The 15,475-nt window shown below is 39.3% G+C and overlaps 1 protein-coding gene across 2 annotated transcripts; it reads left to right on the top strand.

The window, feature by feature from the left end:
- The first annotated feature begins 8,727 nt into the window (after positions 1-8,727).
- Positions 8,728-13,813, top strand: LOC105187972 (CAPA peptides). Of its 2 annotated transcripts, XM_025304680.1 has the most exons (5): positions 8,815-8,875; positions 9,676-9,717; positions 10,849-11,115; positions 12,546-12,695; positions 13,263-13,813. In XM_025304680.1, the coding sequence occupies exons 1-5, from the start codon at positions 8,815-8,817 to the stop codon at positions 13,343-13,345; spliced, it is 603 nt and encodes a 200-aa protein (XP_025160465.1). In that variant the 3' UTR covers positions 13,346-13,813. The 2 variants fall into 2 exon arrangements, with proteins under 2 accessions (XP_011147451.1, XP_025160465.1); XM_011149149.2 differs by lacking the exon at positions 9,676-9,717 and having other exon boundaries at positions 8,728-8,875.
- The last annotated feature ends 1,662 nt before the right edge of the window (positions 13,814-15,475 follow it).

Genomic DNA, 15,475 nt, shown 5'->3' with positions numbered 1-15,475 from the left:
TGATGATTTTAAAATTTCCAAAAGTTGATAAATTAACAAAACAAAATGAGGGCACTATTGTAACAGTATATTCTTAAGATCAAATAGAGTAAAAAAGTCTAGTACTATTTTTCCATCCGACAAATAGTTAGCGAGATATCATTAAATATTGAAAAGTTACCAAGTTTTCCTTAAAAAAAAAATTAGGCAAATAAAAAAATGTTTCAGACAAAAGTTGTCCAAATTGATTGGTAGAGAAAAATAAGGTAATAAAAAATTGAAATTTCCATTTAAGAAAAATAATGATCAATAAATATTTCGAAAGTGGCATCATCTGTAAACAAAATGATATTGTTGTTTCATGTGTCCCTTAAAACCATACAACTTTTTGTCTAAAACATTTTTTTTAATGCTAAGTTTTCGAGATATTCCGCTGTCCCGGTACTTTTTATACACTCTGTATAATAACACACATTTACATAACATTTCATTGACACATTTTATATTTATATTACATATTTACAATTTCAAACCGAAAACAACGTGAAGTGGAAAGTTTTATGACTGACATTTACATTGCAACTCGCATGTTATATCACGTGTTATATCTCCTTATATTACGTCAATGTGACAGTATCTGCATTTGATAGGTAGTCGAGTCGAATTATTTGCGAGGGCATATACAAGTAAAGAATATTGATGTGCTGGAAATATCAGAGCATTTTTCCCCGAGCGAAAGAAGAAGAATATTGACGTGCTAAAAATATGTCCGCACAGAAGTAATTCTTCGTCAGCACAGTCGCGTTGTGAATTGTTTATATTTAATTTGTAACTGCCTTAGCAAACTGTGAATACAGTTACACCGGACTGATTTGTGTCGACATATTTAAATATTCCACACAGCGACAAGAGACGATAATAAACACGAGTCCTTTTGAAAACGACCCGCTACTGTTTTGTCGCATTCAACAAAGATTGATTCGATGCTTGGTTTTATACTTCGTATTATCAGTTTAACGGTTTTTCTCGCGATAATTCTGACGAATATATTTCGCATCGAATTAATGTCCAGTTTTTCTGCAAGTAGTGTTAAGTACCTTCTTTCTCAAGATTAACTTTTGACTGATGACGTCAGGAACGAGAAAGGTCAGGTTCGAAATTTTTGCGAAAAAACGTTAAAAATGAATTAAAAATGAAATTATATATTTGTAATTTGTAAATATATCTTCTCTTAACCTATCTTCTCTCACAACTCCGTCATGGTAATTTTATGGTCATTTACTGACTCAGTCGATCGCAAAGGTATTTCGTGAACGCACTTTATTTAAATATATTTTGCAAGAATTTGCCATTTTCTCGTTTCTGACGTCATAAATCAAGATGGCGAGTAGCGCCAAGAGCCTCTTAATTATTCGAGGAGTCTGGCAAATGAAATGAGAAAATAAACATCGGGTAAAATCGATAGAACTTTGCTCTATCGATCTATCGACCGCGAGTGGGAAGATCTCTCGTGTCTCACCCCGTGCAAGCTAATATTGCGAGATACATCACGCTCTCGTGTATACCGTTATCTGTGGAGGATGCCGCTAATTATATACCTGCGCTAATTGCTAGACCGGAAAATAATTTCAGCGGCGGATGATGCTCCGACATCGAATCGGGAAGCGACGTGCTATTCTTCAACACGTCCCTTAAAATACGATATTATAAATAACGCCCTCTCTATATCTCGAGGCTGGGCGTAAAATATAATGAACGTGCGAGCATAAATTCCATATTTCAACGTTGAACTCGCGGAGGAGACCCTTCTCTCTGGCGATACCGAATGGAAGTGTCGATCTCTCGCTCTCTCGCCGTAACCCCGCCGTTAAATCTCAGTGGGGTGCCACGAAAAAGATCCAGAAACAGACGAGTTTTACTCATCGATGCATTCGCTATGAACGTAATATATTTCGTGACATATTGATATTTTATCGATGTCCTGCCTTCGATATTTTTCCCCTTAATACTCATAATTTACTAATTATGATAATTTTTTCTTTAATCTTTTCTTTTTAATTTTCTATAATTAAGAAATATATTCGATTTTATATGAAGTAATGCTGCAATTTGCATGAACAGTAGCAACTTCTATGTCGTTGAAAGAAGTACTTTATTACGGTAGAGTTTTAATTGAACAAAGGAGACCGTCGGGACGAAAATTCTTTATTTATAATACAATATTATATTTCGTATAATTCATATATAAAAATATGTAGAATTTGTAACAAAATTTGTATTTACATAATTATTTATAATACATTTATTATATAACATTGGAGAGAGAGAGAGAGAGAGAGAGAGAGGGGGAGAGAGAGAGAGAGAGAGAGAGAGAGAGGGAGAGAGAGGGAGAGAAACAGAGTAGAAGAGAGAAAAAGAACATTTATTAAAAAATAATATTTGCTTTTTTTAAAATTAAACCGTTTTATTTTATTATATATGTATATGAATAACACGTATAAAAGAATTCAATTTTTAATAAATACATCGATTCTGATATTTTAGGTTTTCGCGGTAGAGAAATATTTGATTTGATTGTGTTGTGTGTGTGTGTGTGTATGCAGCGTTTGCCTTGAATTTGTTTTCGATATTTCGTAAACATTCCAGTTCACTTCTTCAGAGTGAGGTACACAGAGAAACTTTGAAATGGACGTAGCGCAAACCCAGAAATCAAATCAAATAAACACGTCGTTATCGACAAAATATCATTGAGATACAAAATAGTAATAAAGACAATTTATTACTAAAATTAAAAATGTTCAAGAAATTACAAAATATTATTAACAAAATTATATGTGTGTAAAGGATAAGTTGCTTAAGTTTAAATTAAACATGAAGCCAAAACCAGGATCAGCATATTTTAGACTTTTTGTTTAAAACAGAAGTTTTAAACATTCGATAATTTTAAGCATACATATTGTTTATATATATTTCATAATTTATTTAAATGAAATGATTTAAAAACTTTTTTTCGACGCAGTTCGGAACTGTTGGTCGGTGGTTCGATAAAATAAATTATTTTTATAAATTCCCAGAAATAAAGTTTTTACATTAAACCATTGACTACATTCTAAACTGTATCAAAAGTCAAATAAACTGTACTAAAAAGCAAATCCATGTATGTTTAAAATATGTCTTTGTACGTTAAAAGCATGTATAGTATTTTGCACCTTGCTTAAAACATGTATAAAGCATAAAAATAGTTTTAAACAAAAAATCAGAATGTTTTGTTTTTATTTTAAACTTATTGTTTTACCAACATTGACCAAATGTTGGCATGACAACGGTTTTATAGTTGATATTATTGTCAAATCGATATTTATGGGACAACAATGTATTGAATTCGAATTTAATTGACATGAATCTCGATAGTAACACCGATCTCTTTTTTATCGACGCGGAACTCTACATCGCAGCCTTTCTTCCTGTTTTGCAGAAGACCGTTATTACTCCGCTGGCGCGATTCTACTCCTTATGTGCGTATCATCGGGAATCAAGAGAAGCTTAATCTCTTCTTCTCTCGGCCGGCCTCATCGCTTCGAAATAAACTCGCGTGCTGAACACGTGTCGTAGCGCGCAATTAATTAAACGGCAGGCCAACGCTAAACGTTAGATACGGTCTTGATCAACGCTCCTTTGTATTTAAATGAGCGGCACACGCATACAAATGAGACGCTCACGAGTCGCATACCGTCGCCGTTGTGGATAAGTTAATCATGACGCACAGATTTTCGTGTCGCGCACATTGTTCCTCGAACAGCTGCGCCGGCGGCTGAGTATGAGCTACGGATAGGGTTGCCAAATGCGAAATGACCGTTTCCGGGACATTTTTTAGGCAACGATTGAAACATAGGTTGCTAGAGAATTTTAGTTAAATTTGAGAGATGGAGGGGTAAGAGACAGCTAAGAGATGCCGCACTCGCAACAAACAAATGCGTGAATTAGGTACCAGCAGAGAGAAGTTCGGACATAAACCGTGTGACTGTATTTTTCACCACGATAATGGTTGACATCAGTTTTCTCAGGTGGCACGTCGGAAAATTCGACCCTACAAGTCGCGGCCGATCTCAAGTTTCTCTCTGATACCACTTAGGAACATGAATGTTATGATTATGATTTTGTTGAAATTTGAATGTTATGATTATGATTTTGTTGAAATTGTGATTTTCCGGGATAGAAGACTTAAATTCCTGGACACGGGACAAGCTTAATGCCCTTTGAGGCATAGTGGTAAGTATACTTACCACCTTTATTTATTCTCATGAAATATTTCATATTTGAAAGATTCTTGTCGAGCTTTTTAGTTTCTTATATGATATGGGAACATGCATGAACAGTTAAAAAGTGTTTTGCATAAGTTGTCCATTTATTATAAATAAACAAAGTGTGAAAAATACACATTTTTACAGAAAATAATCATTTTCCACGAACTATGAGTGAATTTTTTGCTCAAAATCAAGATTTGGGGTTTTTCTTGGGTCGCTGATTACGAATCTGAGATCTAAATTCCAAAATTAATTTTCCAAGATGGCGGATTCGAGATGGCGGATCATAGAATTTTTATTAAATTAGCTAAAATTGTACTCTGGTTAGTTTTTCAGGTTGCTGATTACGAATCTGAGGTCCACATTCTAAAATTCATTTTCCAAGATGGCGGATTTCAGATGGCGGATCATAGAATGTACATCAAATTAGCTAAAATTGTATTGTACTCTGGTTAGTTTTTGAGCTCGCTGATTACGAATCTGAGGTCTAAATTCTAAAATTTATTTACCAAGATGGCGGGTTATAAAATTTCATATGATTAGCTAAAATTGTACTTTGGTTAGCTTTCAAAGTCGTTGATTACGAATCCGAGGTCCAAAGCTCATTGTCACCGAAATTATGGCGATTTTTCATATTGTGGCCGCCACCTTGGATCCGCCATCTTGAATTTCGAAAATCTGATAACGGATTCGTCATCAGCGACCCCCCAGAAACTCCCGTATATAAATTTTTATGTGATCGGGGTTTTCTGAAAAATACATGCCTCAAAGGATTAAGAATTCTGAGACACTTCCGAAAATCCTCACCATCTGGCAACCCTAGCTAGCCACGGATGTCGCCTGCGATTTTTCACTCTTCCTGCCTACCTACCCGGAACTACTTACCTACATCCTCACGTATCCGCTGGCCACCCCGAGCGAATTTCCGCGAGTTCTCCTTTGTCCTCGCGCGGCGATATTGATAGCGACATTTTTGTTATTTCGCCGCGCATTCAGGCAAAACCCGATGAAAACCCGCAGCGGCTCGCGAAACCGTGTCGATCATTTTGTTTCGCGTTCTCCTTCGGCCGCAGATGAATTGATCGCCTCCTCCGCTGCCATTCCTCAAAAAAAAAAAAAAAAAAAAAAGAAATAGGAAAGGGAAAAAAAGCGCAGAAACCGTCACACGCGAAAATGTCGTTTTATATTAGAACTTTTTCACGGCTGAAAAATGTCGTATTGCATTCGAACTTTCTCGTCACGCGTCGACGCGATTCGCGCTTTGGAAAAGTGAATATCGCCATCTATTACTGTGGCACGTGTCAAATCCCCCCCTCCCCCGTTCCTTCGCCGTTCCCCCGTTGCCCTTTCAACTGAAAAAGAAGAACACGTGTGTTAAAATAGAATCGCGCTGTAAAGCTATAAATTCCTGATCTACGGTATCGAGAGCGCTTATCTTTATCGGTGCGCTTTTTCCAGCCGGACTTTTGGAGAAACTGCCGATCGATCGGCGCGCCGTCGCGTCGTCGCGCCGGAGTGTGCCGGAACGCCGCGGAAAAGTATCGCGATCGCACGTTATGGAGATTAAGGTGGCACCGAGTGTGTCCGGGAAAATGTACCGGGACGGATACATCACGGAGTGCGACGGTAATACGTCATAATCTGTCGTGCGATAATCACATCACGCGTATATAAATCTATATGTTATCCCGGTTATCAACGTAATACGGCCTCGTTTTATACCCACTCGTTTTACCGCGACCGAATTACCGTAATACGGGAGCGGTAACGGATCGCTCCGCGTTCCCGGCTGGTACCCTCGAAAATGCGCCGGCCGATCAATATCTTTCCCTCCGGCAGATAGGGCCCGGGTCGTCCTGAAGGTCGTCGCGGGTGCCACATGAAAATCGACCTCTCGCCGTACGAATTAATAATATATGCCGATATCATAGCAGCGCGCGCGTGGAGAGAAAAATTGCGGTTGGCGCTTATACGCGCGACGTGGTGCATAGGGGAAGTCTTTGAAAGACTGCAAATTGTATTGTGTATCGAGGGAGAAAGAGAGAAACACGGAGAAAAAGAGAGACAGGGAGAAGCAGTCTTTATTAATTGCGCTGAGAAGTAGCTCGCGCTCAGAGACGGCGAGATGTTTGCTCGCCCGGTGAAATGCGTTTTTTTCATCCGGCCGGGTCCATACAATATCGAATGAGCGTCGATCGTGAGATAATTGTATATAATACAATTGTGACACTGCAATATTCCTTAATGACATTGATAGCGACCATAAAATTTGCGAGAAATTTACCAGTGAGGCTTGATTAGGTTAATACAGGGTGTCCCGTGAACCAGACAAAAGTCTCGAAAAATATGAAAGATATTAAGAAACGTTTCAGACAAAAGTTGTATGCTTCCAACGGGAATATAAAACAACTATATCATTTCGTTTATAAATAGCGCCACTTTCGAGATATTCGTTGATCATTATTTCTCTTCAAGGGAAATCCCAATTTTTTTGTTATACATCTTTTTCAATTAATTTTAACAATTCTTCTCTGAAATATTTTTTTTATTTGCTTAATATTTTTTTAAACAAATTTAATATTTAAGGACAAATTTTATAACTTTCTCAATATTTAGCTTACGATATCGGTAACTATTTATCGGAAGAGAAAACAGTACTAGACTTTCTTAGGCCTGGTCTACAATACGTGTCGTAAGTTGTAAGCCGTAAAAATTGGCGAATCACAGTCGATTATTACAAAAATAATCGGCTATGATTGGTCAATTCTTACGGCTTACAGCTTACAACATCTATTGTAGACCAGGCCTTACTCTATTTACTTTCAAGAATATATTGTTACAACAGTGTCCTAACTTTTGTTAATTTATCGATCTTTGGAAATTTCAAAATCATCAAATTAACAAAAGTCAAGGCGCTTTTGTAATAATATATTCTTGAGATCAAATAGAGTAAAAAAATCTAGTACCACTTCATCTTCCGACAAAATATTGTAAGTTAAATATTGAAAAAGTTATCAAGTTTTTCTTTAAATGTCTCAAAAAATATATAGGCACATAAAAATGTTTCAGTCGAAAGTTGTTCAAATTAATTGGTAGAAAAAGATGATGTAATAAAGAATTAGGGTTTCCATTTAAGAAAAGTAATGATCAGTGAATATCTCGAAAGTGGCGCGAGAATGAATCTCGAAAGTCTGTAAACAAAATGATATAGTTGTTTTATGTCCTCCTTAAAATCATATAACTTTGTCTGAAACGTTTTTTAGTATCTTTCATATTTTTTGATATTTTTGCCTGGTTCATTGAAAATGGGACACTGTAAATATATATACATATATGTTTTTAATTAAGATAAACTTAACTTGAAAAAACCTATTTAACATTACCTTCGTTAAATTGAGAGTTATTTAAAAGAGAAAAGAGTCATTTAAAAATTAAGTTAAGATTACATTAACTTATCGGAGTTTTAAAAGTTAATTACGCAAAGAGCAATATCTATATCCTTTTGTATAATCAACTTTTTAATCGTATGTCAAATTTAAATGAAACAATTGAAAGGTTTCTTGCAAAGGATACCGACTGTTTTTTGCCTAGGATCTCACGTACAAAGAGGAAGCATTTATGTTCAAAGAGAGGAAGCAATTTTATTGGTGTTACTTTTGATCTTTCTTATACTACATTTTCAACAGCTTTGATTTCCATATCAACTGAATTATTTTTACTTATGCAAAAGAGTTAATGAATTAACGGTGTATTACACTTAAGAATAATTTAATTAATTAGTTTAAGGTAAAAGTTACTAACTAAAATAATATAAACGAAAATATAGATAAAAGAATACAAACAAAAATAAATTTAAAATTTACCGAAATTTTAATCTAACTTCTAACCGATTAATTTGTTATCGCCCAGCTCTAATTTAATCTATACAAGCTATTTAATTTAAGCTATAAAAGTTCTCAAATGTTGGATTTTTAATTCAACTTCTAACTGATCAACTCTTGTTGTACTCAACTCTGAGAATTACTCGGAATATAATATCTCCTCTTGTGTGTAGAGAATCTCTATAATTAAAGAAAAAGAATGATTTTGTTCTTGTTAATATTGGAAAATACTTATTAAAAAAAAAAAAAAAAAACCAAATGCATCTTGGAAATGATAAAAAAAGAAATTAAATTAAACCTGTTTGAGAAATTTTTTCGAAATTTTTCTCTGCGTGCTCTCCGTGCAGCGTTATCCCGTGAGACGATAGAGCCAACAAGAAACAATGTTAGTGTTTCCTCCCTGAAAAAAAGGACCTAACGTGCGTTACGTAGAACGCGGAAAGTACGTCGGTCCCGCGAGGAGTAGGGGCGAGAAGCGAGTCGGAGACTCTGCGACGAGGGGGTTGAACTGTGGGGTGGCAACCCCGTGATCGGCGTGGAGGCGCTAGGTATAAAATCGGACGCCCGGTGACTGGAGGTATTCAGTGTCGGTGCGATTCTAAGCTCCGCAGCATCGTTACATAGAAACTCCAGTATCAACGGTCATAGAAATGCAGGACAACTTAATTTTCGTTTTCGTGCTCCTTCTGGTATTTTCTACTTCTTTCAATCGTAAGTCAACACACCGCGGGAGCTGTCTCATTCTTCTTAAGGCGTCATTCCTCTTTTCACCTCTGGCCACCATCACGATCGCCTCTCTTTCAAGTCATAACTTTCAGTCAAAACAAACGCACACGGTACTCGCCACTTCTCTTTCATGTAAAACTTTTTGGACCACGCTTATAAAAAACAGTATAAAGCACACGTGTATAACCTTTCGAAGCTGAAATATCGTCGGAAATAACAATCTCTCTGAAAAATACGTGCACTTTCGAAATGAGCAAGTATTCATCTCGATAGAGAGAGAGAGAGAGAGAGAGAGAGAGAGAGAGAGAGAGAGAGAGAAGTTGATCGGACTTGTAGAATGGTAAAAATAGTTAAACTCGAACCTCTCTCAGTGCGACATTATTTTGTAGATACGATCGATATCGCGAGAGTTATAAGTGAAATGAGTGACGATACGTAAGCTAATCTAATATTAAAAGTTGCGCCTTTTGATTGCGCCGCCGCGCACACAACGCTTTAGTTAATTCATCTTCGCCGAGACCAAACTGGGACTCGGACGCGGCAATTCCCGGCGCGAAGTAAAAATGAAATAGGACGGGGGATTAAGTGCAAAAAAAAAGGCCGCGGCGACACGGGGGAAAACAGTATTATGTGAGATTCCCGCAGGAAATCGCTGAGCGCCGCGAATGCGAGTGTAAATTAAATCGTTAGGGATTATGATGTCGCACGGGCCCCTCTGATACAAACAAAAAAAAAAAGAAAGAAAGAAAAAAGAAAACGTCGACGACGTCCTATTTATTTTTCAGTTGCCAGATGCTCGGTCGGCCAGCACTTCGAATCTGCCCGAGGCAAGAGACTCGCATGAGTGTCGCATAGTGTCTTTCGTTACGTTTGTGTGACATTTCTCTGTATCACACACGCCCTAATTTCACCCCTATCCACTTCTTCTATCTGTGTGCGCGCGCGCGCGCGCGCGTGTGTGTGTGTGTGTGGCTTGGTCCGATTTGAATCATATTACGCAGGCAGAGCAAATAGTAGAAAACCGCCGCGAGAAAGAGACACCGTAATTTTGCGGAATTTTGCCATATATCCTTTCTGAAATGTCTTTCGACATTCTGCTGCGCTCGAGTGTCGTCGAATGTGCGCCGTTTGGTTACTTTAATGACAATAGCAGCTTCAACAATGGCCCTTTCGTTCCGGACAAATTAATACCCGTCGTGGTTTCTTCTCCGTTTTTTATTTTTTTTCTTTTGACGAAAGTGAGTTGTTTGCCATTTAGCGTACGCGCCAAAAAATATTATAACGTTCACGCATCGCCGGCATATATTTCGGATTTCAAAAATATATTATTTCATATTTACACTGTATACCTCTTTTTTCGCGCTTTTCACGCTGTGCTAACGTGTAACAGATCGTAAGTGACGTGAATTGTTAACGGTGTAATTTTCAAATGATCGTCAAGGCATGTGTGTGTGCACGCGTGTACAATAATGTAACATTTGTTTATTCTCTGCTTGATAATTTCGTTTTTAATTTGCACATTCGGAAAGTATTAGCAATTAACAGGCAAATTTGCAAAAAGCTTTCAACATCAATATTCAACGGCCGCTAGTTCTCTCTTCTCTCTCTCCCCCCCCCCCTCTCTTTCTCTCTTCCTCGTCGATGTTGTTATATTAAACATTCATTGTTCGACGCAATCAGTCAGCATGAGATTTCGTACTCTGTTACTACTTACTTTCCCACCATCGCGATCGCAAAGTCGCTATCGCACTTCTGAGCGAGTTGCGAACTAAATAGAACAGTTTCGGTAGATGTTTGCATCAGACAAGCACTCGGACACCGCCGATTGCACGGCAATGATAGGAAGGAGAAAGGAGCTACGATGTGGCGCGATGTAAAGTAGCGTGCGCGAACGTATTTGGAAATAATTTTGTGCGCGCAATGGGCGCTCTAATTGATCGGCTCGATTAACGTTGCAGGAGGTCAAAAAATCAAAGCGAACGACAGGCGCTCCGCCGGTCTGGTGCCGTATCCCAGGATCGGCCGAAATTCGGAACTGCTGAGCCTACCCAAGTTGGATCGAGCGCAAGGAATGATGGCGTATTATCCTCGGGTCGGACGGTCTGACGTCTCGAGCTTCGGTAACCCGAATCGATTTCACGATCTGTCGCCCGAAACCGACGTCGAGTTCCAACATATTGTGCGCAACGTAGATCCCGACGGTCTCGCAGATCTTGATTACGAAGGTGGAGCACGAATAATTAATAAATAATTATTGATAATAAACTGATTGAAAAATTCGGTTCGGTCTTTCAGAGGAATCTGGCTTGCGATCGAAAAAAGCAGTGAAACCTGCAAGAACCAACACAAGTGGTCTCCACTGTGAAAAAAATACATTTAATAAACGTTATACGAAATTGAAAATGAAACTTTGAGAATTTTTCGCTTTCGATGTCAATCGGAATTTTCAATCAGAAATTTCGAATCAAGATTTCCTTTCTCGATCAGATTTCATAAAATTACAATGGACTCTCGGATGCACAATCAATAAATAAGAAAGGCTGTAAAGGCTGTATCAGTATAAATTGTCTATTGTGCCAAATATATTCATTAACGGAATATATAATTGAAAAATTCTCAATCTTTACTTTCAATCAAATTTATACAGTGTTTAATGATTAACAAGGCGAATAACTGGCGTTGTGGCTCTTGTAGGTCTACTTATTTATTTGTTGTACATATGAGAACCTAGTATAAATTTATTGGATTTGACTTTATCGCATTTAAAGGAGAAAAAAAATGTGTAGACCAATTGTCGTTTATGATGCTCGCTAATATTCGTAACTCTTGTCGCGACAAATGCTCACCATCGAGGAAGACACAAAATCGAAGCGAATTTTTTCATTTTGATCTAATGTTAATAAATACGCGTCATCTCGCTGTGTGCGTGGATATTTTTGCGAGCGGCGATAAAAAAAATTGCGTTGAATTTTATTGAAGAATCGTAAACGCGACGATATGAATTCTCGTATTGCCACAGAAAATTCCGACGCGCAAACGTCCGGAGGAAAAGTTCGCGGGTTGTCATGGATACCGTTATATAACACGTGTGCATAACACGTCAGATATGTTATTAATTAAAATGACTCTCATCGAATGAAATAATTGATCGAACAAATAATGCAAATATGGACGTATAAATTTCAATTGACAGCAGCATTATTATCGCCGCATTGTTATCGACGTTTCGTTATCATCGTCACGTTTTTGCAGCATTTTCTAGCGACACAATTTAAATAACTTTAGATAACTGTAATGTTTCGAGATTCCATTTTCAAAATAGATGTACAGGGTGTTTCATCGACACGAAGGCCAGTCGGTATAACAACGAGTTGCTTCGGATTCGACGGTATATCCATTTGTAAAAGGATTAAAAGATGTCGTTAACCATTTTCGCAACTTTTTACGCTTATCAGAAGAAAAGTGAGTGCAAAAGTAAAATTATATATCGCCAAGTCCGTGTCGAGTTTGGAGGCGCGCACGCGCCTGCCAACGAAGCAACCCGAAGGCGACCCGTTATACCGATCCGTACATGGATGCAACACCCTGTATGCAATGTGCTCCACATTTTTATCGTGTACAATTGCTTACTCGTCAACCGCGCCCCTTTGTGCAGAGTACGCGAGCAAACTGTTGGCGTTGAAACGTGCCGACAAAACACCGAAGAACGGTATATGGCTGATGACCGACCACGTGTACGGCTACAAAGACCCTCGCTCGGCACAAAAGATCGACGATCCCCGACTATACTATTCCGTTCTGCGAGGTACGGAGAAAAACATTTCATCTTTCACCTGGCCTTATGCATGTTGCGCGCGCATTGGACAAATTGCGCCAAGATTTATGAGAATCCGGAATCTTCGTCACGTAACAATCAAAGCCGCCGGACTTTCATTTCGCCGACAATGAAAATGTTCGAGGTGCCTCGGCTCCCTCGACGACACGACAATCGGGAGAGCTGTCGAGCTAACGAACGAAAGGAGCGTCGCGTATGACCAATCGCGATAAAACGGACGGACGGCGACAGACTTTGCATGTTACAGAAGTATCCGGCGCATCGATCGCATTATTTTCGCTAAATTAAATCTTCCTCGGGAACGCGCGCGTCGCGCGGAGGTGTTGAATGGAGGTACCGACACTGCCACCACACCACACACACATCACGCTCGTTCCTCGCTCGATGTTACGTCAATCGCGTTCTCCAGTCCGCGAGAAAGTCGCGTTCGCGCTCGCGCGCGCGTCACAGCTTCATTAATCCTGCAATGCGGACGCTTTATAAGACACCGCACGTGCGCGACTCGTCCTATGTGACTGACCCTTGATCTCTTTCCAGATTCTCGAAATATTCAAGGTCAAGGAGATTACATCCCGAGATTGGGTCGCGAGAATGAGCGCGACGCCGCGAGCTTCCTGTAGGTCGCCCGCTCCGATCGCGTGTCTCACTTCGATCATGTAGCCGACGGATCCGTGTCGTCTTCGCGCGAGAGTGGGCGACAAGGAGAGGAGGATGGTGGGAGTGAGGAGGGGGGAGGGAGAGAAAAGAAATTCACCGTATACCAAATAGTTTCACCAGGACCGTAACTCGACGCTTCCGACTTGTTTCCCCGTCTGTGCATCGTCGGCGAGCCGCCTTACCTGCACTTTGTACTCGCGCGTTATGCAATACAATACATGATCCGCATTCAAGCAGTTGAAGTTCGTATGATCTTACACGGCCACGTGCGTGGCCTGTGTCCTCTCGGTAGCGAGCGTCGATCGCGGCGAGGCTCGACCTCGCGCGCAACCTCGCGCTCCGAACTCCCCCCCTCCTATCTCTCAGCCTGAGCGATTTTTTCTCTCTTCCGTATATAAAGTGTGAATGGAAATAAATGTTTGATTACGCGATATCATGCCGAGCGGACGAGCGATTAGCGCTCTGTGCACGCTCTGTGCACGTGTCCTCATTCAATTGAAACTTCAACGCGCCTATTGATTTTACAGGATTATTCAATTTCGCGCGTATGCGGGATAACAATCTCGATTTGCGTCATAATTAACGATGCTTGTGCAATTTGCGTAACTGATAATTGAAATTCGCCGCGATATTTTTTGCTCGCGAATACGCATGCACGCGCACACACACACACACACACACACACAAAATGAGAGGCAGTAAGGAGGGAAGAGGAAGAGAAGGTAGCGTTGCACAATTATATCAAATCTTGCATATCCTGCAGGACGAGAAACCGAATCCGCGCACCGGCGCCGCTTGATTCCGCGGCGCGTGGAAGGAAAATGTGAGAAAGCGCGTTCGTTTTGAAATGCAATCTGCGCGTCAGTAAACGTTAGGCCGGATTCACACGTGGACAGAAAAGCAGAAAACAGGAAGGCAGCATCCAGTCAGAAGTCGCGCTGATGGTCTCTTTCTCTCTCTCTCTCTCTCTCTTGCGAGAGAGACAGATTACACTAGTCGATACTGATTTTGTCAGAAAAGGAGTGACACATGATTTCGATAGGATTCTTCCCGTAGATTACGAATCTGAAACCCAAAATGTTCCATCACGTCATATTCTTGAGAAAATGGCGGTCAAAATGTGAAAAAAATGCATTTTTGGCACTTTTTAAACCTCTGTCACAAGGAAACGGGATACAATGTTGTGCGTGGGCTCAAATTAAAGTTTGAACCTTAAACTTTAACCATATGACGCTAGATAACATATGACAATACTGTGTAGTCGTGTAGCACTGATTTTTTGACTGGGCGCGCGCCAATTTCGATCTCGCGTTTAACAGTGAACTTAGTTGCGCTGTAAAGCCTAAAATAAGCTTATATAAAATAAACTAACTTAAAATAAAATGTTTTAAAAAAGTTACTATAAATTATAAAAAGAGAATTAATAAAATATATAAAATAATATATATATATATATATAAGTATTAACGAAACTGTTCTTTTGAGAGTTTCCGGAACTGCTGATTTCGAATTTCGCAGCTACTAATCTGATTACCGACAATTTATATTAACTTTCAGTAGCTTTCTTAAATTGTCTTATTTTAAGTTATTTTATCTTACGTTTGCTTACTTGAGACTTTCCGTTGTAATCAGGTTTACTGTCAAACGCGGAGTCTAAATTGGCGCGCGCCTAGTCAAAAAACCAGTGTTACACGATTCCACAGTATTGTCACATGTTATCTAGCGTCATATATTTAAAGTTTAAGGTTCAAGCTTTAATTTGAGCCCAGGTACAGTATCGTATCACGTCCCGTTTCCTTGTGACGGAGGTTCAAAAAGTGCCAAAAACGCGTTTCTCTCACATTTTGACCGCCATTTTCTCAAAAACGTGACGCGATAGAACATTTTGGATTTCAGATTCGCAATCTGCGGGAGAAATCACGTGTCACTCCTTTTGTGACAAAAAAAAAAAGTCGCAAGATGTAGACTAGTGTTATCAGCGTCTGTCACTCTCTTGGCTTCCGTTGTTCTGCTTTTCTGACAAATATGAATCCGCCTCTCGGCAATCCGTCGCAATTTACAATCGAACGCAACCGGAGAATAACCGTGGCAAG

Source organism: Harpegnathos saltator, unplaced genomic scaffold (genome assembly GCF_003227715.2).
Source record: "Harpegnathos saltator strain DR-91 unplaced genomic scaffold, Hsal_v8.6 scaffold636, whole genome shotgun sequence".
NCBI classification, from domain to species: domain Eukaryota; kingdom Metazoa; phylum Arthropoda; class Insecta; order Hymenoptera; family Formicidae; genus Harpegnathos; species Harpegnathos saltator.
The sequence above is the reverse complement of the archived record's forward strand: the minus strand, read 5'-3'. Positions and strand labels throughout refer to the sequence as shown.